The sequence below is a fragment of the Taudactylus pleione genome, unplaced genomic scaffold (genome assembly GCF_031769625.1).
Source record: "Taudactylus pleione unplaced genomic scaffold, aTauple2 ptg000512l, whole genome shotgun sequence".
Taxonomy (NCBI): Eukaryota; Metazoa; Chordata; class Amphibia; order Anura; family Myobatrachidae; genus Taudactylus; species Taudactylus pleione.
The window spans coordinates 4,509,073-4,533,901 of record NW_028284914.1 but is presented as its reverse complement, the minus strand read 5'-3'; the positions used below and the strand labels follow the sequence as shown (position 1 = coordinate 4,533,901).

General features: G+C 45.7%; 2 protein-coding genes and 1 non-coding gene across 10 annotated transcripts in view; 1 reads left to right on the top strand and 2 right to left on the bottom strand.

Annotated features, from left to right (window-relative positions):
* The window catches only part of SLC6A6 (solute carrier family 6 member 6), a 51,940-nt gene extending 42,633 nt beyond the window's left edge, over positions 1-9,307 (top strand). The window contains exons 9-14 of the mRNA XM_088450265.1: positions 3,020-3,132; positions 3,559-3,696; positions 4,894-4,996; positions 6,084-6,184; positions 8,236-8,406; positions 8,929-9,307. Of these exons, the coding sequence (XP_088306391.1) occupies positions 3,020-3,132; positions 3,559-3,696; positions 4,894-4,996; positions 6,084-6,184; positions 8,236-8,406; positions 8,929-9,057 (755 nt within the window). The 3' untranslated portion in view covers positions 9,058-9,307. The remainder of the gene's footprint in view (positions 1-3,019; positions 3,133-3,558; positions 3,697-4,893; positions 4,997-6,083; positions 6,185-8,235; positions 8,407-8,928) is intronic.
* Positions 9,308-17,345: 8,038 nt separating this feature from the next.
* GRIP2 (glutamate receptor interacting protein 2) overlaps positions 17,346-24,829 on the bottom strand; it is a 472,906-nt gene continuing 465,422 nt past the window's right edge. For 7 of the 8 annotated variants that reach the window (XM_088450259.1, XM_088450258.1, XM_088450256.1 and 4 more), the window contains exon 24: positions 17,346-19,544. In XM_088450259.1, the coding sequence (XP_088306385.1) occupies positions 19,371-19,544 (174 nt within the window). In that variant the 3' untranslated portion in view covers positions 17,346-19,370. Of the gene's footprint in view, positions 19,545-23,225; positions 23,738-24,829 lie in introns of those variants that run through there. The other variant, XM_088450263.1, reaches the window with a different exon arrangement.
* LOC148501622 (U5 spliceosomal RNA) lies at positions 22,867-22,981 on the bottom strand. Its single transcript, XR_015870037.1, has one exon. It is a non-coding gene; the product is annotated as a U5 spliceosomal RNA (small nuclear RNA).

Here is a 24,829-nt window from a genome sequence, read left to right as displayed (position 1 = left end):
TCACAGTCTCCTACCTGGGCCAGGAAAAGTTTCCTGTTTCCACCTCAGTGATGATAGGAAACCGTAGTCTCATTGCACAGATCGGGCAGTATTCTTGATCCAGTGTTTTGCATCCATTTACTATACTAATGTCAGTATCGTGTTTCTATAGGAAAGGTGGTTAGTCGGGACCTCCAGCCCACATACATAAATATGGTTTGTGACTGGTTGTTATATCTAGTACAGGCCCCATGGACACCTGATGCAGTCATTGGGCGCTAGGAACTGTTCCTCTGTATGTTCGGAAACCACAAGACAATGACATGAAGTCACATTAATGGGTTTTCCGTCTTCAGATAGTATTGATGTCTTAGCTCTTAACATATCCTTCAGCAGCTTTGACTAAATACATTGCATTATTTTTCGACCTTCCTTCCCTTGTATTTATATCATCAGGCAGCAGAGATCGTGTCGGTGCAGCTGTTGTGCTGATTTGGGACTAATTGGTGCTGTTAGGATGATCCTCAGAAATTTAGTTACCAGAAAAATTTGCTTCTTGCAGTTTTCAGGGCTCCCCATCTCCTGGGCGATTCTGGTCTTTTAGTAACATTTCTGCTGCGATCTAACCGGCCATACAATTAGTTTCTTATTGATTCTGCTGTTAAGGGATATAATTATTATTACACATATTCCGCAGCGCTTTACAGAGAATATTTGGCCATTCGCATCTGTCCCTGCCCCAGTGGAGCTTACACTCTATATTCCCTACCACATGTACACACATACACACTAGGGGTAATTTTGTTGAGAGTCAATTAACCTACCAGCATATTTTTGGAGTGTGGGAGGAAACCGGAGCACCCGGAGGAAACCCATGCAAGCACAGGGAAAATATACAAACTCCACACAGTTAGGGCCGTGGTGGGAATCGAACCCATGACCTCAGTGCTGTGAGGCAGTAATGCTCACAGAATAATAATTCAGATATAAATAATCGGATAAATAAAACAGATCTAATTATGACAGAATGATATAGGAGTACATTCCCTGTACACAAGAGGGAATTGTCCTATGCAGAAGGGACTGATATGTAGATACAGAAGTGGAGTTACTGTTGGACACTGTGACATCAGAAACCACATTATTTAGCCACAAGACAATGACATGAAGTCACATTAAATGGGTTTTCCGTCTTCAGATAGTATTGATGTCTTAGCTCTTAACATATCCTTCAGCAGCTTTGACTAAATACATTGCATTATTTTTCCACCTTCCTTCCCTTGTATTTATATCATCAGGCAGAATTGTGTCTCTCCTGTGATCTCATCACTGAATACATTTGTCATATCCCAGAACAACAGAAATAAGCAGCACTGATGATATAACTACATGGTTGTAAAGCACGGAAGGAACGTAGGAGGGTTATGCAACATATGTATTAAACCCAACAGTCTACACTCGCGTGACCTGAAGTTAATAGAGTGACTGTGCAGACAGGAGTATAGCCACAGAGGGGTACCCGGCTGTAACGTGTAACTGTGGATGGTCCATCACTTGTGTCTGATCCTCCCCCTCCCCCGGACCACACACACAATAGTGAACAGGCCACATGTAGTGTCCACACTAGTTGCAGGGCCGGTGCAAGGTTTCTTGGCACCCCGGGCATAGCTTCAGCCTAGCGTCCCAATCCCCCCACCCTCCCCGTCACTTCTCTTCCCCCCCCCCCACCTCCCCACACACACTCTCCCACCTCTTTAGTAGTAAGGGTCCAAAGTGCAGATGACTGTGCACAGACGCTTTTGGACCTGCTGGTTTTCTGAGCACACAGTGTAAATTCACACAACATATGCTAAACTGGTTTAACACCACATCAGCACAATAGTTCTGAGGGGGAGAGGGGCAGAGGACTGACCCTGCTACCTGCATGCAATGCTGAGCCAGCCAGGCTTGTTATACATGTATAGAAGAGCAGAGGAAACGTATGGGTGCAGCAGCTGTCTATATAATCCGCTTCTGCTGTCAGTACTAAGTAGCATAAGGACGTCTCTTTCAGAAGCTTCATTCATTATTGTGCTGGCGATCTCTGTCACCTCAATGGCGCCTAATGGTAGCACCGGCCCTGACTAGTCGTGAGAGCCCATAGCCTTCATCTAGGTGGATGTTGGGTAATTTGATCTATACATGATAAAACCTATAGGATTATTTGGTAAGTGTACAGACCTATAATAAGCGCCTCCTTTTAGACTTAGGAGCAAATCATTCTAAGATTTGTAGCTTTGATTTGATTCCATCTCTAAATGTTGTGTCCTAAAATGTTTCCGGACGTAGGAAAGGAATGTGCGCAAACGCACCTTCCAGCCGCTGATAACGCACGGGCATGAGGCACACATTAGTGACCCGGCCAACTGTGCCGTGTGCTCCCGTCTTCCCATTTATTTTATAATTACATCAAACCGGATGAAATAATTATCGCCAAGCAATAAATTCAATCAATGATATTTCAGCTGGAATAATATACGTGGGTGAGAACGGGAGCAGAACATTATAGCAGTGCAGGGTCCTAGGTCGGCGGATGACACACTGACATGTAACGTGATCATGTAATATTACCATGTACAAGTCACAGGATTAAAGGACTTTACATGTGTGTATCAGGGGGAAAGTGACTGATCACCGCTCAGTGTGGGGTTTAGGAGCCGGATCTTTTTCCGCCTGTTATTCTGGGAATATATAATAAATAGGTGGATGAGAGCGTTCTGCAGCGTCTTTCAGAATGAGGGCGGATTTGGGGGTGCGAGGGTAAAAGTGGGGCTAATGGGAGTTTGGCCTTTGACCTTAATGTGTAATTATTCCTCTACAATAGATTTAAGTAACTTGGTATTTGTAGTTCCACACCAGCAGGAGCGCCGCACTTTCCTTGACTAGAGTAACTTAGGGCACATAGGTCCCCGTCAGAGAGGGTAGAGTGTCCTCCGCCTCGGGCAAAGCTGTACTAATCGCAGCCTCTCCCTCCCCTCCCCCTTATTCGGTATTTCTGTAGGTCCTGGCTTGGCTTTCATCGCGTACCCCAAGGCCGTATCCATGATGCCCCTGCCCTCATTCTGGGCCATCCTCTTCTTTATAATGCTGCTACTACTTGGACTGGATAGCCAGGTGAGTCGGACACTTTGGGAGGGCGCTTAGAGAAATTGAGAGTTGTAACCAACCAGATTCTGTCATCGCTACAAGTTTTAGCAAATAAAAACAGACTTCCAATTGGTTGCCCTGGGATACATCGCTACTTGGCATCTGTACACAGAGTTTCAGAAATCACCCTAATTTAATGTATCCATATAAATGTGTTAGTTACCCCCCCATGTCCATCACTCCTGTAACCAGAAATCTCCTCGGGGAACATGTAAATGATATGGTCAATAGTGCAAGTAAAATACGTGAATGGATCACGCTTTAACTATGGTGATATTCAAAATAAGTAGCTGTAAATGGTACATATAATGTTGCTGTAAGTGATATTTGCCCCGGTTGTGGTGCAGCAGGCGGTGCTATAACTAATTACATGGTGTCATTTCCTCCTGGCAGTTTGTTGAAGTTGAAGGACAGATCACATCGTTAGTTGATCTGTACCCGTCCTTCCTACGGAAGGGATACAGGCGAGAGATCTTCATCGCTATCGTGTGTTTCCTCAGCTATCTGCTGGGGCTGACCATGGTCACACAAGTAAGTAGGATCTCTAGTAGCCTCTCGGGCTGATGCTTTGCCGTGTACTGCAGGTATATAATCACTGCTACATATCGGGGTGTACGCCCTCTCCACGGTCAGGGGTAACATCTCCATAATAGCAGCCTAGTTTTGCTGATGGCTTTGGATAATGAACATAAAAACATCACAGACCAGACCAAACTACTTCCACGTATATCTGAGTCCTGATGGTGCGGTAATATCAGGACTGTTGGCGTTTGTCTTCCTGCATTGGTCCGCGTTGGGCTCAGAAATGCGTTACACAGAAGAGTCGCTGGATGGTGCGAAACGCGTCACATTATGGGGATTAAACCTATCTCTGGAACATGGATAGAGGTGACGGGTATCAAGTCATTTTATGGGGACAAAAGCCGGTGTGCCCCCCCCTGCGAAGCGTCGCTATAAATGCGGCCTCTCTGCCCTTTTTATCATCCAGAAATAACCCTGTTCCGCAGAATGAGTTCTCGTATCTGCACTTCAGTACAAACGCTGCCATCTTGGCGTGCTAATGGATGCGCTTCTCGAGAACACCTGCGCAGATGTAGACTTGTGATGTCCCCAAACCTCTTCTGTGGTTTAGAAATGACCTTTCCCTAATATCGGATTTAGCTTTAGTTTACATCCAGGGTTCAGGGTCTCATACTCTGTCCAATGTTAATCAGTATTTGCTTTATATTGTCCTAGAAAATGTAAAATATTTCCAAACCTGCTCCCTCGGACGCTTTTTAAATGTGTTTTTGTGGAATCGGTATGCTGGGCGCCGGTCTCCCAGCATCGGGGAAATGTCAGGCGTCTACATCTAGATGCCCTGCATTTCACCCTCGCCGGGATATGACCGTTTTGGTAACCTATATAAATCGGTCTGACACTCGCGTCTAGTGTTATTAGATCCATTGTTTTTTTTTCCCTTATGTTGCTTTTTTCCACCATTACTAGTTCCGCCCGCTCAGCCAGGCCTCCCTCACCTCTAGGTCCGTAGGCTTCAGATTGTCCACTGTTTGGAGAAGCATGCTGGTATTTGTGGTTCCAATTCAACAGCTGGCCAGCAACGTTACCTAGGCCGTTCTATTTATGTAGATCCCTTTTCTGTTCATGTGTATTGTATGTTCATTTGCTGACAGTGTAACTATAGTATGGACCTACCTTTGTATAACACCGCTCTGCCTTCTCTTGTAGGGCGGAATGTACGTCTTCCAGCTATTTGACTACTACGCAGCCAGTGGCGTCTGCCTCCTGTGGGTTGCATTCTTTGAATGTATCGCTGTCGCCTGGGTTTATGGTAAGTTCTATACTACAAAACAATAGGAAAGCTCATAGTAATCCTTACTCAGTGCCCACATGGCGTCATTTTGCGGTATGAAGCGATATTCACCCTGTGCGTCCACTGCGGATGTCAGGAATTGTGAGTGGATAGGCTGTAATTCTATAAATAGAATTTCAGCCCATACACGTATATTATTAGTGTATGTTGAGTTCCTGCCCCAGCAGAGCTCACATGGGGACACACAGATTAATTTTTTGGCATAATGCAAATTAACCTGCCATTATGTTTTGGTGGGAGGAGACTGACGCAGACATGGGTGGAACATACAAACTCCACACAGATTGTGCCTTGGTCAGAAATTGGATTCATGACCTCAGGGCTAATTCTGACCACTACACCAAGCGTGCTGCCCCCACAATGACCTCTTTCCCTGTGTGTACCTATAGATTAGATTTCAATCCTCTACCTCATATCACTGGCTACTGTCACCTAGCAGTATAACATGCACTTTTCGACTGGGGGTGTAGCTTTAGCAATATTTATTCTTGATAAATGAAGCTTTATGATTATATTAGTGTGATAAACCTTCAGCTATATCATGTTACACTGTGAGTATTTCTATATCCATTACCGTTTTCCCATAATCTTATATATTTTTTTTTCCTGTTGTGAATTTAGCATGTAACCTGTATAATTAGAAGTATTGGGCATTACAGGATGTATATTTTCCACGCCCCCCCCCCACCCGCATAGACCAGCATGGGATCGTTCGTCGATTCTCTAGATCTTTTGTGCATGCAGAAAGATCCGGAGGAGCGGCGGATGACCCCACGGGAGGATGCAGCGGACGATATCATGCACACACATGGAACTATATAGCTGCGATATCTTTCCAATCCGTCGGATTGGCCACTATATCGCTCTGTGTGTGGTGGCCTTTAGTGTATCATTCCCCCTCCCTTTGTCTATAAGATGAATAGCGGACCCTCACCTCAGGCGCCAACATTGTGAGATTCTGGTCTGGTTCTCACTTAAGTAAACATTGTGCCAAGCTCATTATTATTGGTGAGGGTCACTTACAACACTCCATGTCCCGATACAGGTGCTGATAGGTTTTACCAGGACATTGAGGATATGATCGGGTACAAGCCGGGACCATGGATGAAGTGGAGCTGGTGTGTAATTACTCCTCTGCTCTGTGTGGTGAGTGCACCCTGTGTAGCTTATAGTGCAGGTGGCCATTTGCAATGTGCCCTATCTGTATTTTAGGAACTAGCCACAAAGTCCTTCAGTGATGTCACTGGTTTGTGGCAAATTGATTAGAAGCCATTTTGTGGACTGGACCAGTGTTTATGAGAATACAATCAGTAATAGCATTAACTTTATTTATAGAAATTGCTTTATTGTAGACTTCAAATACAACAAACGACTATAACACAGGGAACTTGTTCTAAGGGCCTGAATCCGCAAAGGACGGAATTGCAAAGCCGCACACTAGCAACTTTGCTATTCCGTCTTTGGACGCAGAATCGGATCATTTGCATAATCATGGCGTCATGCAAGACGGTCCTCGCAGATGAGCGAAAAACAGGCAAAAATCCTGGCCTCTTCCCTCCCCCCAACAGTGGGGGCACGTCTCCGTTTTGGAAAACTGAGACCGTCACTGCCCCCTTTCCCGCCCAGAAATGGCAGCAGACTATCGATCATTGACAGTCTACTGCCGGACTGTGGGTCTCATTCAGACCCGCTCGCTAGCGGGTCGATGTTGGGCTCTGCACACGCAGCGGCCTCACTGCGCTTGCACAAGCCCTGGAGCGAGAGAGAAATTCTCTCGCTCCGGTGCTCACTACCAAAGGGGCGGCTGTCGATGGTGATCGACAGCTCGCCCCGTTTTGTAGGCGTGGCGGGGGGGTGGCTTCACAAACGGAGGCGTTCCCAAACGAACGCCTGCCGTTGTGGGCGTTATTAGAGCCAGAAGCTCTCTGGGGCTTGCGGCAGACGAGACCCTACCACAAGGGTCTCGTCGCAAGCCCCGATGGTCGCGATGGTCTTGACCATCGCGACCATCAACGTGGCCGCTCGATGCGGCCGCTTTCATTCAGAGCGAGCACTCGCATTTTGCGAGCGGCTCTGAATGAGGTCCTGTGTGCGATTACGCAGGACCCAAATCTGCATGCACTGCTGAATCAAGCCCTAAGCCAATACTAAGATGGCAGCGTTGCTGTACACAATTATAGAGATATATTAAGGGACGCCGTAATCGCCACGTACCCAGAGCCTACATTCATTTGGGGAGTTGTCCACCTTGGATAAAGGAGGGATAGAAGTTTAGGGGTCATCTTTCGCCTTCTCTTCCATATACACAGAACCCACAGTGACCCCAAATCTCCTGTTCCGCACAGAGCAAATCTACATCCTGCCGGAAGGTTCTGCTCTGAATTATCGATTGAGAAACCAATCTGTTGCTGTAGATGCCCCGTTACTGGTTTCCGATAGTCTGCATTCTCCTAAAGGATGGTTTGACCCACAAAATGGCTGCGTCTGTGATCGCTGTACTTTCATTACAATATTTCAGTCCCTGTCCCTCCCTTCCACCTCGTGGCGTTCGTCCTGCAGGGTCCTTGTTTGAGGCGGATGAGTCCAGAGGGGTCTTGACAAGTCCCTGCTGATTGACCAGAGTCTGTGACTCAGGACACATTGGATCCAATTCCGAGACACACGCAAAATGGGCGCACCTGTGATTTATTTTTTTCGCACTGCGCCTGCTCACAAGGCCAATCTATGCTTAGTTGCTCATCTGTGTAGGGCTATTCAGCTGGATCTACAGTTGCAGCTAATGGGTGTAGCCAGGCAGAAACAGGGCAATCGCACGCTGTGGACGTGTAGACGGAATTGCGGCCCATTTGGAGGTGAGCGTACGCCGGGATCTAACAGTTCAGACAGATCGCTGGCATCCAGGATAGGGCTGATATAATGCGCTCTGACCAGCTGATGCACAGGGGCGACTAAATACAGGCAAAAACCCAGAGCTATTCTCAAGTACGCAATGCGGACGGTTTGCGAGCGATTCTGAATTGGGCCCACTGTGCGGAGATACTTTATACTTCTGGGAAATATATAGAGACCAGTGTAGGTCCCACTAACCCCCATCTGTAATGTATTTTAAGCATGGATATCCTTAAAACCTGGACTGTAATGGCATAGTTTGGGAAAAGGGTTCTCAATGATTCCTAAATCTGTTTTTCTGTTTTCAGGGCTGCTTTATCTTCTCCTTAGCCAAATATACCCCCCTCACCTACAATAAGTATTACACGTATCCAGACTGGGCCATTGGGGTCGGCTGGGCCCTGGCTCTGTCCTCCATGATGTGTATCCCGCTGGTCCTGGTGTATCAGATTGTGCGCGCAGAGGGGTCGCTGATTGAGGTACGGGAACAACACTTCTGGCGGGCGGAGGGGTCGTTGTGCTGTGAAAGTACATTGATTATTGTACTGGAACCTGTAGATCTCGGTAAGAAGCACGGCATGGGAAATCAGACCTGTACGTACAGCGTACTGAGCCGATGTAGGTTCCTTCCTAGTACATTATTCATGCAGGGTGGCTGATAACAGAGAACAATAGCTCATTTGTACTTCGGTATATGGCACTTGTACATACATTGACTTAGTGGTCATCACTGGTTTCTTTTTTAGTAGCTAGGACCCCAAGTCTCGGTGAGCCTTTGTTCTAGAAGACAAACCCACAATAGTGATATAATTTGCATATATGACAATCAGGGGCCCCCAATAACAGACCCAAGAAGCCTGCCTGGGAACAAGCTACTTCCCGCTGAGTTAGACCAGTCTCGGAGGGGGTGTAGTCCTAACGGCGTCCCAACTTGTTGGCCAAAACCAGAATAAAAAAAACAAATGTCTATTTAAATAAAAAAAAATTCTGTGTTCCCACAGAGGATCAAATCCGTTACAGCTCCGAGGGAGATCAATCGCTGGGCCAAAGACTCAGAGAGCGCCGCGCCCTTCTGCCCAAACGGAGGTCACATGAAGCCCACTCACGTCATTGTGGAAACCATGATGTAGCAGAGCGCCCAGCCTCCTCTGTGTCCGGGGGAGGTAAAACCCTTCGTCCAGGCTGTTTACTAACCCTCTCCTTAGCGTCAGGTTTAGGGAGATCTCTATTTGCACTAGAATTTGATTCGTCGGCTCTTGTAGAGAACGTTATATAATATGTGTGCGTGCAAGTGCGTATTTTATAACCTCTTGTAGTGAGTTCCTGCTCTCTCTGTGCAGAGACAGCCTCATATCACACATAAAGATTTTAAAGATTTAATTTTTTTATATATATATATTTCAATATACATTTTAACTGTCTTTATCACTTGTATTGAAAAGGTCAAAATGGTTTTGCTAAAAAAATAAAAAATAAAAACCCAATCATCTTAAAGCAGAGTTAGACCACCCGTGATGAGCCAGCTGTTGGGGAACTACCGTATAAGTCTTTGTGTGCCAGGGCTTGCTGGCACTTGTAGTACACCAACAGCTAGCGAGCCATGGGTTGCTGATGCCTGCTCTAAAGCTTTCACTCAAGAAAACCAAAACTATATATCGGCCTATGGAAAAAGGATAAGAAAAAAAAAAAACAACCACAGATTAACTTAATACAGGTTTACAAATGAAAACTAATTTCTGGTTGGTCATTGCTGATGACATCACACCTGCGTGATTTGCAGTATATTAAGTAATTACTTTTAAATTCGCCTCACTGCAGGTTATTTACACCCAAAAATGTATTTATGAAAAAAAAACAAATATGCTGCATTGTGGATTTACAGTTCTCATGTCATATACATGATCGTCAGGGCTGTAGCTAGGGTAGTGCGGCCTGTGCCATCGCACAGGGCACCACAGGTCAGGGGGCGCTGTTTGGGCCTGTCAAATTTCTGTTTATTATCATTCTTGCTTGTAGCTTCCTCTTATATCATCCCCAGCATCTCCTGGCCTCCCCTATCTCTTCCCTGACCCTTCCCCATGAGGCAATTCCCCTTTTTTGGGTGCATCATGTCCCTTGAAAACAATGAGGGGGGCGCCAATGCTCTTTCTGGCACAGGGCACCAAAAAGTCTAGTTACGGCTCTGATGATCATATGGAAAATACTCACTTTTTCCTCAAAAACCAAAGCTGATATCACCCATGAAATTGCTCATTAGGACCAGGGTCTATGGCAGGGGCTGGCCCTCCAGCTGCTGAGGAACTACACATGGTGACTACCCCTGGTCTATGGAAACCGTTGGCACAAAAGGACTTTTCCTCCCTGTTATTAATGAGTTGTGGAAGCAGGTGGGATAGAGAATTACTGATACAGCAAAATAGATTAACTTGCCTGTGCATGGTAAGACATCCAGAAAACCTGACCTGTTGGTGGTACTTGAGGACTGGAGTGGCGAACCCATGAATTAGACTGCAGGGGTCTTCAAACTTGGCCCTCCAGCTTCTGTGGCACTACACATCCCAGCATGCACTGCCATAGTTTTAGCATGCTGTTATATAAAAAAGGTGGCAGTGCATGCTGGGATGTTTAGTTCCACAGCAGCTGGAGGGCCAAGTTTGAAGACCCCTGAATTAGAGGATTCTACGCTGTAGCATTCTGCACTTTATAACTGGTCTGCATATAGAGACCTTCATCATATTATTAGAAACCCCCTTTTCTTGTCCCTGAATATCAGGAATAATAATGTGCCTGAGCCAAATACGGCAGCCAGGTCTTCGTAATCTCCTGTCACGCTAATACGTCTTTCATTGGACCACCAGCGTTAGTAGCTTGCCGCACATCACATAGAACAGGCCTGGCCAACCTGTGGCTCTCCAGCTGTTGTGGAACTACAAGTCCCAGCATGCCTTCCCAGAGTTTTAGCATTCCCCAATAGCAAAATTGTGGCACAGCATGCTGGGACTCGTAGTTTCACAACAGCTAGAGAGCCAAAGGTTGCCAGGCCTGCCATAGAAAGTGCTTTTGCTGATCTGCCCATTGATTTGTATTGAGGCCAATAAGGTGGTACCGACAGAAACAAAACTTGGAGGAGTTTTTCAAAACTAGGCCGGTGCCGCGTTCCCTGTGAGGCGAAGGAGGATGGAGATGGTTTGCAATTAAAAGTAACAAAATAAATTAAAGAGGAATCACTTGATATCTAACAGATATATAGAAGGTTTCAATCTTTCAAAGTCAGGTCACTTGGCAGAGTAGGAATGAAGTAGATTATATATAATTTGTGCAAATGACTTAGGAATCAGGACAGAATTCGTTTTTTTTTGCAAAATTGGCCCATTCATGTTTGTTTACTTCCCCTCCACAGATCTTTTGATTACTCATAAAAGGTGAATAAAATGCTGTTTTATGTGGTTGCTTATTTGATAAAGTCCTTATAACACACAGCAGCGCGAAGTTATTACACCTCCCCGCAATAGTAACAAAATCCTCTACTGCCACCTCATGGATACTCTGCAGAATGCACAAACTGGCATGGTCTCATAAGGATCTGTTAATAAGTCAACCGTTCTCAGAAACAAATTAACAGCTGACGGTGACCTATTACCGTAGACTTTGGCTTCCAGAAGTTTTATGAGGACAGGAAAATAATGGTCTATTGGTTTTACTATGACACGTACTTTAGCTTCCCGCTCAGATTCTAACTCACCTGAATTCTAGGGTCACTCGCCTGAGCTCTTCCTGCTCAGATTCTAACTCACCTGAATTCTAGGGTCACTCGCCTGAGCTCTTCCTGCTCAGATTCTAACTCACCTGAATTCTAGGGTCACTCGCCTGAGCTGTTGCAATCTGTGATGAGCAGAAACTGCCCATTTATGCTTATTCTGAGTTAGGAACAAAGAAGAAAAATGAAAAAGTAGCATTGCACCTGGGTAACACCATGCTGCACTGCAGGGAGACAGGTACAATGTGCAGAGTGTTAGATTCGGGAGATGGGTGTCCAAACTCAGATCTACATGCAACAGCAGCCGGTATTTACCCTGCATGCACACATAATACATCTATGTACCCCGTGCATTGCTACAGGTTTGTCGCAGATACTAAATCACTTGGTTTTTTATTTTGGGCTTTGCTACCAATGTAGAATCAGCCCCAGTTCTGTCTCTTCAGCTGCTGCCGTCCAAAATCCCAGTACCAATGGTTGTTGGACGAACCCATGTAGACTAGACATGAATGACCCCAAAAAAGCCGTGTTCTCATGAATATTCATTTATCCCACAAACGCCTACTTGATGTGCGGGACCCTCAATGAGGAATCGGATTCTCATACCGAATTGTTGTTTATAACATAAAACAAGCTGCTATATAAATGATACAATAAGTTTTATATACACTGCAAAGAGTTTACTATTGCTAAGCTTTTATATATTCCCTTATTTTCCTGATTGCACTTTGTAATGGAATTGATATCAAACATTGCTGCAGGTAATTCATCATCACAATACATATACGGTATATATATATTTTTTTTAGCCTATAATGTAGACTATGAAGGATAATCTCTCAGTACCGTGACCATTATTCTTAAGTATTTTACTTATAATTTGTATGAATGTAACCAATAGTCTCTAAGGCTGTTCAGTTCCTGCCTTAGATTGAGTAATGGGAGCGAGGCACTAGCTGGTGCGGTTACCGTTCCTGTGGTGGTCTGATGATCGGTGTTGTAGTTCCGGAGTAGTACATGCTGCCGCGAGAGGCGGATCCTAAGGTTTCTGGGTGTGGCCTCAGACACTTGGTGCCATAGGACGGTTACATACTATTTGTGGATTAGGTGGTGGCTGTTGCAGCTATTGAATATATTTGCCCTTTCTTTAAGGTTATAGCTCTTTAATTATTATAGCCAGGGCTGGGTTTTTTGTGAGTTATAGTAGTTTCTTTACGCTTATGTAAAATTTTTAACTCCAAAGTGACGATTAAAGATCTTTTGCGTGTTGTGTTTTATGCTGTACGGTGTCCATAGCTCTTATGTGTATTTAACTATTTTGTGTAGCTCCTTAGGGTGAAGTAAAGGGGCCTATCCCTTTGCCGACTTTCTGCACGATGCGATCAAAACCAGGAGGTTTTTGTCAGAACGTGCAGAAAGTGTGCAAGTGGATACCCAGCAAGGACGAGCGATGCGCGTGCACGCTGCGTCCTTGCCGACCCCGACTATCTATTGAATATGCTGATCAACCTGACGACGGTCGTCGGGTTCGTCATGTTAATAGATAGGGAGGTTGGGCTCCTGCACTGAAGACGTTCAGTGAACGTCTTTCAGTGCAGTACCCGCACCTCAGCGACATGAAAGTCTGAACGCTGGACGTTCAGACTTTCATGTCGTTAAATGGAGATAGGCCCCTTTACTGTCTTTTTTTGCCATTAATGGGCTCTTTGGTTTCTAGAACGTGGTTTGTTTTGTATCATTTAGGCACTAGTGTCTTCATTGCCTGGATAGCATGGTTGCCGTTGTTCCACCGGACTGGTTTTGTCTGTAGAGAACTTACTCGGGGGTGCAGACAAAACACAACACTGCTCCCCATGGCCCCACCATCACAACCATTATAGCCAGCAGTCCACATCACACCCAGCAGGGGGAGCCAATGTTACAGATGTGTCCACATATATCTTGCCTCCTTGCGCAGTAAACAGCCCTTCTAGTCGCACCATGCCGTGGCTGGACTCGGTAGCGCCGCATGTCTTTTTGTGCGACTTTATACCTTCAAATGAGTCTTATTACACCCGCACACAGAACATAGGCATGCTGTATATTTTAAATCCACATCGCTATGCAAGTAAGACGCATTTGAAGGTAAAAAGTCACACAAAGACGCTCAGCGCTGCCGAGTCACACGGAGCTCCTGCGTTGTGTGGCGCCCAGAGGATAGATGTAGGTGGACACATCTGTGTATATCCTATAACATACATTAAACATTTCCCCAAAGACCAACACATCCAGTATCCAAACTCTTCTGATAGGAAGAGGAACAGAAAGACCAGGCTATTCAGGCAATATAGACATGGGGAACCTAACCTAAAAAAATAAAAAAAAAATGGACCAAAAACAATTTAAAACCCACAATATTATTAAAACGCCCTAAAGAGCTATAGCCAAAAAGCTGTGCACCCTACATCAGAAGACAAAACTGCTATATGTGCAAAAGAGCTATAGGGCCATATTCAATTACAAGCGAAAAGGCCGTTAAAGGTGATAATTTATCGCCGATGATGTCATTTTCGCCTATTTCCATTATCCCCGTATTCAATTTCAAAGACTTTTCGCCGGTGCAAAAAGTCTTTAAAAAAAAAAAAAAAAAAACAGGGATAACTTTTCACCACTGAAAAAAAAAGTGCAGAATTGGGGTTTAGGGGTGCAGGCTTTAAAAAAATAAAAAATAAAAAAATAGCCTGCACCCCTGGGAGAGTGCCCTAAAAAAGATGTAAAAAAAAAATTGGGACACCCCAAAAAATAGTTTCAATTTGGGGTGAAAAAAATATGGGGAACAAGTTTGAAACTAACAAAATTAATTCAGAGGGGGTGGGGGGGGTCCCATGTATGCGGCAGGTGTTTTCTTCATTGCGGGTAGTAGCGGCAGGTGCATTTTTGACGAATTTAAAAAATGCACCTTAGGGACTTAAAAATATGCTTGCACCCATTTTCATGTACCCCAAATTTGATGCACCTAGCCTATTTTTTTTACAAAAAAAACCCTAAAGTCCAAGTGCTCTTCTTCACCCCTTCTTTCCTGTTGGGAAAAAACACTTGCAGCAGCTATTTAAAAATCATACTTTCCTTCCGCAGGCCAAAAGGGGGCTACCTATAATGATCCCCCATGTCAGGATATCATTAGGGGGGTCCCTGGATGCTTTCCCAAATTTTTTCAGATACTTACCTTTCCGCCGGGTCCCGTTTTCACAGCTTTTAAATGGAATACGGGGATAAAGCGGGCGCGCACCTGATACTTTATCCCCGTAAAACCTCCAATGTGGAGCGAAAAGTCCAGCACGGACTTTTCGCTGCAATATTAAATACCCCCCATAATCATTAAAGAGATGAAGACATTTTATATATAATTCAATAGCAACTGCGCTGTATACAGCAATAAGACTAGATGTGTGAAAAGACTGCAATCACTATGGCGCTAACAGTTGGATTCCACACCGAGACCAGGGTTCCTCACACTCAGCGCGTTCTACTCCCAACATATGAAGTAGAGAAACCATCCTCAGCAGGAGAAAGACTTAAAATCACCTGGGACAGGTAACCACACCCTGGCGCCTCTCCTGTTACTTCATACATAGGACCAAGAGTTCTGCCATCTCTGTAAGAAGCCACCATCACATAGAAGAAGCTCATAGGGCATAGAATACATCACTGCCCTAGATGGAGGCTCCGTCCTTTGGACATTTAGTACGAGCTATAAGGTGGCAGTAGTCTCATAGGTAAGGATTCCAGTACGGCCTGTGGCTTCCTCAGTTCTAGATACTTGGCAAACGCCAAAACTACTTCATAGACATGTTCCTTTGTATGGATGAAGGAACCAGCTGCATGTGGTCACTGGGGCATGGAGAGGCTTCCATTCGTGCATTAGCTGCCATGTTAGGCGAGTGCTTCTTTATCTTCCATCGTTCTGGGGCAGCACAGTGTGAGTGACAGGGCTTCCAGTCATGCTCAGCGCTCTGTGGATTCATGAAGGGCCGGTTATGTAACAGGTGTTCTGTACGGTGTCGGACCCCACTGAGACACTGTCGTAAATATGAGGCTTCAGCAGCCAGTAGTGTCATGCGGAGGTACTGGTATTATAATGGAACTGAAAATTAATTTAACACTAAACAATGCATTTGCTTCATAGATTTTGGGGCTCAGTAGTTCTATAAAGTGAACATTCATATCCAAAAGAATTCTAGGATTTGCCTCAGCAGCAATATTTTATTTGTGTTTTTCAAATAGCATTTTACTTTTGGATTATTTTACAGATCTAAAAGGTGCCCATCCACTAGACGATTAAGTTGAGGGATAACGATCATTCATAAATAGTTTGCAAAAATGTCTAAAACGACCAGCGATGCGCGTGCCCGCTGGTCGTTTTGACATCTATCATAGTGCAAACATGCTGGTCACCCTGACCATAACGTCAAGTTGAGCATGCACAGAACTGCTGCTCGTACATTGCAGGCTCATCACAGACTGTGATCGTGCAGTCGTTTGTCAATGTCTTAATCGTGCAGTCGTTTGTCAATGTCTTAATCGTGCAGTCGTTTGTCAATGTCTTAATCGTGCAGTCGTTTGTCAATGTCTTAATCGTGCAGTCGTTTGTCAATGTCTTAATCGTGCATGACTTTTTCATGTCTGCTAGTGGATGGGCACCTTAACAGTAAAGATCCAAAGGGTTCTAGGTTATATTTCCCCTATAATCTGGTCACTCTCTTTGCAATTCAGCTCCGTCATGCAGTTACTTCATTGCAAAGTATTTCCCGAACTGGGCAAGCTGTGTTGAGCTCCCAGCACCCCAATCTCCATCGCCAATAGACTTCTGTAGTTTAGGGGCAAGGAGCAGAAGGGATAACTGAGGACCTCTAGTGGCTGCCTCCATGCACAAACTCACACCAAAAAGTCTTCAACCAAAGATAGAACATAAACATGTTTGTTTGTGTGCGGCAACGTTAACGGAAATGTCCATATAACATTACCGTAACCAAAACATCTGTCTAATAGGAGGAGTCTTCTGTTACATTCTATTGGGCATATAGATATCCCATTGTACATTTCTAATAATTGGTGAGGGGAAGGTTTTATTTTGCACCCCAGAACAAATTACTTATAAAAATAAGCAGATGGACAAATATAGAGAACCCACAGTGAGTTGTGCAAAGGAAAATTGCCTCGTGTCAGGTATGGAAACGATTATACAACTAGCTGACCTGTGACTGAGTTGTTTTTTTTTTTGTGTTTTTACATTTGGTGTATTTTATTTTACTATAAAAGTACAAAAGGTCTTCTAATGGCAGTCACAGCAGAGACCGGCCGCAGTCACATGACCCTAACAGGAGAATATTCGTCATCACTTCTGGGGGTATTACCCAGCAGTGAGAGCGCACTTTCTACATAGACATTTATATCTGCTGATTTATCCTGTAATGTTAGAGGCTTTTGTAATCAACATCAATAATAAAACTGATTAAAATCATTGTGAGTCATTGTTATATATTATCCAAGACCGCTCCCCGTACCGGCCGATCCAGCATTTAGCCCCATTGCCAAACGGCCAGATCCTGCCAAGTGATACAACCGTGATGTACATATTCTGGGGTCCTGTGGTCATAGCCCCTTAAAAAACACATACGCAGATAAAATTCCATATTTTATTAATAAAAACCCAGTTATCCACAATAATCCCCATTTTTGTTTTAAATACAGAAAAGAATATTTACAAATGTGCCCAAAACAGGAATAAAATAAACTTCTCTGGATCCTGTCGCCGTAATGTATTGTGCTTTCTTGAATACATAAGAATACCTAAATCTGTATAAAAATATTTTACAAGTTAAGTTGCTTTAAACTCATTACAGATAAAAATACTCGATTCGTAATGCGGGTAAACTGGACAAGATCATTGAAAATGCATAGGAAACGAGGTACAAGGAAACTACATTTTAAAGCCTTCGGTTTAAATGCATCGTTTAAAAACCCGAAATGGGGAGCTCCATACCCACAAATATTGCATATAAAAAATACAGTCAGTACCCTGCTATGGCACAGAACATGCACATGGCGAAACGCGGACAGTGCTGGTTCTATTGGGAACGGTAGGTACATCCGCTACTATGAGACCATTTCAAATTTAGGCAACAAAATAAACAACACTGTTCCGGTAAAACAATTCAATCACCTACACGCAGCGGAGGCAGACATTTTGTGGGCGGAACCAATATTCACGCAATACAGCCAATCAGCTCACTGAATCCATATCATGGTGGCCCTTTGTAAATCATGTATATATACAGCCTATGAAGCCATAGGAGCTCGGGATGCTGTAGATTTCCTAGTTAATGGACAGGCTGTAGTAATGCCCCTTACACCTAGTGATCGGATAGGCCGCACCCCATGAATGTGTGTTTAGCCACAAAATGGCTGCTGCCACTGAGCGTAGACGACAGCTGCACTTAGAAAATAAGGGACATTTTATAGAACAGGGCTTGGGAATTGTTTTTAAAATATTGTCCAGTCTATTTTCCAGGCATCAAACAGTGCTTGAACTTCTATATATCTCTGTTCCGTTGCACTGGTTAAAATCATCCAGCGGACACTACACAGAACAGATACAATTGGAGGTATATTGTTTTATAAAACACGCTACCCTCAAAGTGCGTTCCTGCCTTCTCACCCCTGGCAGTGCAAGTGTTAAAACGGTGATCTGCAATAGCAAAAGAACATAGAAATACATAAATATAAGAAAAGCGGGCTACCTAACCACTCACAATAGGCACGAAAACTCCAAACAAACAGGGACAGACAAAATGGCCATGAGGTGCACTAACAACTACAGCGAAGGGGATGAAAGCAGTGACGCACAGTTCCTGGAAGTGTGTGTGATATCACAGTGCCAAGTAAGGCGCTAAAGAGTGATCCCGTTGGTGGCCCTGGATGGCAGTGCATGATGGGAGGAGAGATTTGTGGTTGGCCATGTGTGAGGGCGTGTCTGGGAATCTGGGTGAGGCGGTTTTGCACAGGATAAAAGGCCGCCTGCAGGAACCAGAGATTGGCGACCAGTGCGCCCGCAGCCTGTGGGGGACCCTCTGCACAGTGTTATTTGGAGACCTGTGGTGTAGGGTGTGTACTTTGTGCACTGGTAGGGGTGGGGAGTATAGGATATCAAAATTAGGACATTATAAAGTGCATTAGTGTAAAAAAGAAAAACAACATGTAAAATTCGTGGGTATAAATGTGCAACAAAAACTTTTCACTAAATAAACCAATAATAGCATTAAAAGCGCGACACAAACCAGAGGGAAAAGCCTCCGCCCCGGACAGGTCAGCAGTTTTCTCTCAGGAAAGGTGAAGGTTCGGGGGTGGATTAATCAATATATCACAGGTACAAATGAGAAACAAACCAACAGTAATAGCACCATGGGGTGGGGGACACAAATAGGGGACAAGGTCCCCCTTTATCCTAGTGAAAACAAATTTTAAAGAGTGTAAAGTGATCAGTGAAAAGTGTAAGTGGCTTCTAAATTATAAGTGCCGAAAATAGGTATAAATAAAGCAACGTAGCTCATCTGTACAGGAAGTCACCAGCTGGGCAATACTGGGCCCACATGCCCTTAACGTGGTCAAATTACTCATATTAGGTGGGGGGTAAAGTTTTCCAGCTCCTCAGAGGGTCTTTGTGCTCGTCTTGGACTCCAAACTAGTGGTGTGTTTGAGGGTCTCCCGCTCGCCCCCTGGCAGAGGGTTTCGACTGATCACCAGGTCCAGTCTGTCCCCAGCGTCAGACAGAAGAGGCACAGCCAGGCAACAGTCAAAGTCTCGTGTGCGCACGTGATTCACCTGTATGGAGGACACAAGTTCTGTTACACAGCAGCCAAATTACTTTCCTGAAAACATTCTGTAAAGCAGCCATAGAGGACCTTCTTACTCTCTGCTTTCACCAATATGACTGCAGCCATCACGCTGCTTGATGAAAGTGCACCTATCATCTACATGCAGGTGGCAGCCATTTTGTGGGATGGGCTAATATTCAGAACGCAGCGCATCACTTCCATAGTATGGCCTTTAAAATGGCTGACTCGCCAAAAGCTTACTAACTCACAGTAGAAAATTTAAACCTATTTAGGGGGAGATGTACAAAGCATTGGAGAGAGAGAAAGTACCATCCAATCAGCTCCTAAGGGCGCATATCCACTAGAATATATGCTCCATGAGCGATATAGTCTAGTGTTTGCCCTGCAGTTCCGGGCTCAATGTAGTTAACGATATCGTTCAGTATCGGCGCCCTCGCTCATCCCCGTACTTGCAGAACCTGACGATATCATCAGGTCGCCCTGCAAGTACAGGCGATGAAAGATATCGTCAATGATCAGCGGGAGCGCTCATCGCTGGATGTTGACGGCATAAACACTGAGTGATAACTTTATCATTTAGTGGATACGCGCCTTAACTCATTTTTCAAACGGGTCTATTTACTAAGCCTTGGATGGAGGTTTAGTGAATTGACATAAAGTCCCAACCCAATTAAGGGAGACTGTGGCGGCGATGGAGGAAGGCAGGGAGGCTGTGGCGGCGATGGAGGAAGGCAGGGAGACTGGTGGCGGCGATGGAGGAAGGCAGGGAGACGGTGGCGGCGATGGAGGAAGGCAGGGAGACGGTGGCGGCGATGGAGGAAGGCAGGGAGATGGTGGCGGAGATGGAGGAAGGCAGGGAGACGGTGGCGGAGATGGAGGAAGGCAGGGAGACGGTGGCGGAGATGGAGGAAGGCAGGGAGACGGTGGCGGCGATGGAGGAAGGCATGGAGGCGGTGGCGGCGATGGAGGAAGGCAGGGAGGCGGTGGCGGCGATGGAGGAAGGCAGGGAGGCGGTGGTGGTGATGGAGGAAGGCAGGGAGGCGGTGGCGGCGATGGAGGAAGGCAGGGAGACGGTGGCGGAGATGGAGGAAGGCAGGGAGACGGTGGCGGCGATGGAGGAAGGCAGGGAGACGGTGGCGGCGATGGAGGAAGGCAGGGAGACGGTGGCGGCGATGGAGGAAGGCAGGGAGACGGTGGCGGCGATGGAGGAAGGCAGGGAGACGGTGGCGGCAATGGAGGGAGGCAGGGAGACGGTGGTGGCGATGGAGGGAGGCAGGGAGACGGTGGTGGCGATGGAGGAAGGCAGGGATATGGTGGCAGCGAGCAGTATTCATTATATTTCTGCCTTATCTAAATAAAAGAATAGCAGATACATTGTTTTAAGAGCTTTTTTAAAAGTCACATTTTATGGTTAATTAATGCCGTCACCACTGGAGATAATGCCGGAGTTATAGAAAGTGGTGTAATGTAGAGGATGGGAGGGGGAAAGGAAGGGAGGGCCCCCCTAAGTTACAGGTCATTAATAAATTGTACATTGGAGTGGAGGCAGAGGGTAAAACAGAGAGGACATAGACCAGGGGATGGCGGTGGCATCTGTATTGTGCCCGAGTGGCATTAAAAAGAGATCAAATTAAAAAGGGACAGAAGACGGGGTGCGAGCAGGCCTTAGGGGGCCATTCAGTATGGGAAGAAAACGAGATGGCAGACTTAGAGGAAGCAGGGAGGGGGGCGGATTCAGAATCAGCCCATACATGAGCGCCAGAGGGGGGCGGTCATTGGATGCAATGCTACTGATACAGTAGCTATAAAGAACAGCCTCGGGACAATAGTGTAGCAAAATAAAAACCTTGTAGCCACAAATAGATGCTACTTATCCCGCTCTAATTAGAGAAGATACCAACCCAGTGAGTGACCGCCAGAACCACAAGGTGCTCAAAATTTACATCAAACAATCTCCCAGCTGTAGCAGGTGCGCTGTCGCCTGGCAATCACTGTTGCGGCCTTGGTGCTAGATACCCCCAACACAAATACTTCACCCCATCCAAGGCCAATGTTTCAGGGGGACTGGTTGTAGTTTGCTGCCTAAGAAGTACCAGGTCTAAGAGGATTTATAAAATGCAAAACTCCTTTATAATATCCATAGAGTGCTGCTGCTTTTTTGAATTGATGGACTGTATATACTGTATACTGTCATACTGTAAAGCCTCCATCAAATAAGCATCAGACGCTTATTAGTGTATTATATGATGAAGTTGGTAGTTTATTTAAAAAAAAACAAAAAACAATAGAAACATTGGTTAACAATTAAGGGCCGTATTCAATTTGAGGCGAAAAGCCGTTTTCGCGCGTTTTTGGCGAAAACTTTTCACCGATGACGTCATTTTCGCCTGTTTTGATTTCACTCCGTATTCAATTTGAAAGACTTTCCACCTAGGCGGAAAGTTAATGCAATGTAATAGGCGGAAAAAAGTGCAGAATTGGGGATTTGGGGTGCAACGTTGTGGGAATCTCCGTGCAGCCTTCAGACAGTCCCCCAAAGGTAAACTGTCAAAAAATAAAAAAAAAATACTGAACACCCCAAAAAATCACTTTGAATTTGGGGGCGAAAAAAAAAAAAATGTTGGGGGACAAAGTTAAAAACTAGTGAACTTGACTCTAGGGGGGTCCCCAAGTATGCCCCAGGTGTTTTTTTGATTACAGGTGCTTGCGGCAGGTGGATTTTTCACGTTTTTTTTTCAACTTAATTTTAGCAACTTTTAAAATGCTGACCCCTATTTTCAAGTACCTCAAATTTGCTGGGATAAGTTATTTTCTGCAAAAATACTCCTGAACACTATTCTGCACCACTTGTACAAAAACGCTATTTAGCAGCTATTGAGCCCGTTTAAAAACACCAAATACCTTCAGAAAGCCAAATCAGGGGGTAACCATAGATAGCCCCCAAAAGATGCTCTGACATGGGGGTTGTCAGGCTGATTTCCCCAAATCTCACAGTACTTTCCGCTTGTTCAAGTTTCGCCGGTTCCCGTTTTCGCCTACTGCCATATTGAATATGGGGTAAAGCGGGGACGGCCGCGATAGTTTTCCACCTCAAAAATACACGATGTAGGCGAAAAGTCTGGGAGGCGAAAAACTATTGCGGATCCGCTCTAATTGAATACGGCTCTATATGTTCCAGAACCAATGTTTAAAACTAAACAATGGTTTTGTATCCAATGTTATAAACATCAGAACTTCCTATGTCCCATCTCCCGTCCCTACTTTACCCATCACTAGAATAAACCATTTCTGTCACTGACCAGGGAATCAGCCCAGCAGCTGCCGGGCATCAAAAAATGACATGAAACTCATGATTGTTCCTCTCCACGGAAATCTTTAGTAAAAGGCGAAAGATTTATTCAATCTGAAGAGAAACCAGAGTATACAGAGCACTGGCCGCAGCCCCGATGCAGCCATGCACGGACTCTAGGTCACTCAGGGAGAGCGCACTCACACTCACTCCGACAGTCTTTAAGAGAGAGAACCACTCCCTGCTCATCCCCAGGACTGTTCTTCATGTTTATCTAACTATAGACAATGGGGTACAAGCAGCAAGAAACCAGTGCTGATAGCCATGGTGCATCATGGGTATGCAAATGAGGTGCACTAGTAGCAGAGGCTTCCGCTCAGTGCAGTAAGGGATCCTGCCACTAGGGGGAGCGACAGGGTCAGCACTGCAGCAAGATCCACATAATAATTCTCTGCAGCTGCACAATGTCCCCGGGAGACGCTTCTCTGCTGGGAGCCGTCACCATGTATATAACATGAAACACCTTCTGGCTCAGGGATTAGGGACACAGGAGCCTCTTCCTCACCTAATGCACAGTTCCTGGGTAGTTACTGCAGGATGGCATAGAAGCACCAATCCCAGCTTTCATTTATTTACACCTCTCACAGAGTCTTCGGGGGAGATTCAACCGTTTTTTGGATAATTAATAAGCGCCTGCTGGAGCCATTCAGTACTTTTTGGGCACCCATTAATTATCGTGCTTCTCGCGCCCAATTAGACTGGGTTTAGCCACATAAAATAGTTACACTCATAAAGCCCTGGATTGCGCCTAAACAGTAGTTCAGACACCCCCAAAACCATGACGTACCTGGGTCAGTTGTGATTGGAGGATGGCTGGGGGCGTGGCTTCACTGAGAACAGAAAATGGCAAAAATCAAAACATACAATGGAATTAGGATGAGCACTGAACATCGATGTTTTGTGTTACCATCAATGTTCCAAGGACAATGGGTCTCATTCAGACACGGTCGCAAGCACTGATGTGCTCGCAACCGGGTTGATGGGTAGCCCTGCGCACGCGCAGCGGCCGCACTGCGAGTGCACAAGCCCCGGAGCAAGAGAGAAACTCTCTCGCTCTGGAGCGCGCTACAAAAGGGGCGGCTGTCGATGTTTATCGACAGCTCGCCCCGTTTTGTAGGCGGGCCGAGGAGGTGGTTTCCAAAATGGAGGCGTAAGGAACGCATACCGTTTTGTGGGCGGCCACACTGACATCATCAGTGATGTCAGAGCTTCCTGCTTAATCAGAGCAGAAAGCTCCCTGGGGCTTGCGGTTGCCGAGACCCAACCTTAGGGTCTCGTCGCAAGCCCCGATGGTTGCGATGGTGATCACCATCGCGACCATCAACCTGGTTGGTCGTTAAGCTGTGGGTGGTAACCCACAGCTTAGCTAGCGACCAGGAGGCCGCACATCAAAAATGAAGCGGCCGCCGTCATTCAGAGAGAGCGATCGCTTCTTGCGACCGCCTCTGAATGATGGTCAATGTTCGATGTTTCTGCCAACAAAGGTGTGGGGCAATGATTCCCTTACCTTCAATGGTTTATACTGATGCTGCAACAGTGATGGTTATTATGGCGGTTTGTAGCAGCAGGCGCAGTATCGGAGGCCGGTAGCGGTAGTAGTGTGATCGCCTTTATGATGGTCAGGGAGGAGCAGCAATGGGGCATCTGCACTAGTTCTCCCTGCATCTTCCTCGTGCACTTACTCATGGGAAGCGCTGGTAGGTGATCCTCCTGCGGGTGATTGGTGGATGAATTGGCAATCAAGAGACTGGCGTACAATGCCCTGAACGGAAGGGAGAGAGGGGGGGGGTAATGTTCAATATGCAGCTGCTGGGCGCAGTCAGCTGATACGCGCTTGTTGGTGACTGCAGGAAGCAGAGGAAAGATCTCTAGGGGAGATCCAGCCAGCTTATTGGCTTCTGTGAACCTGATCACGACTGATC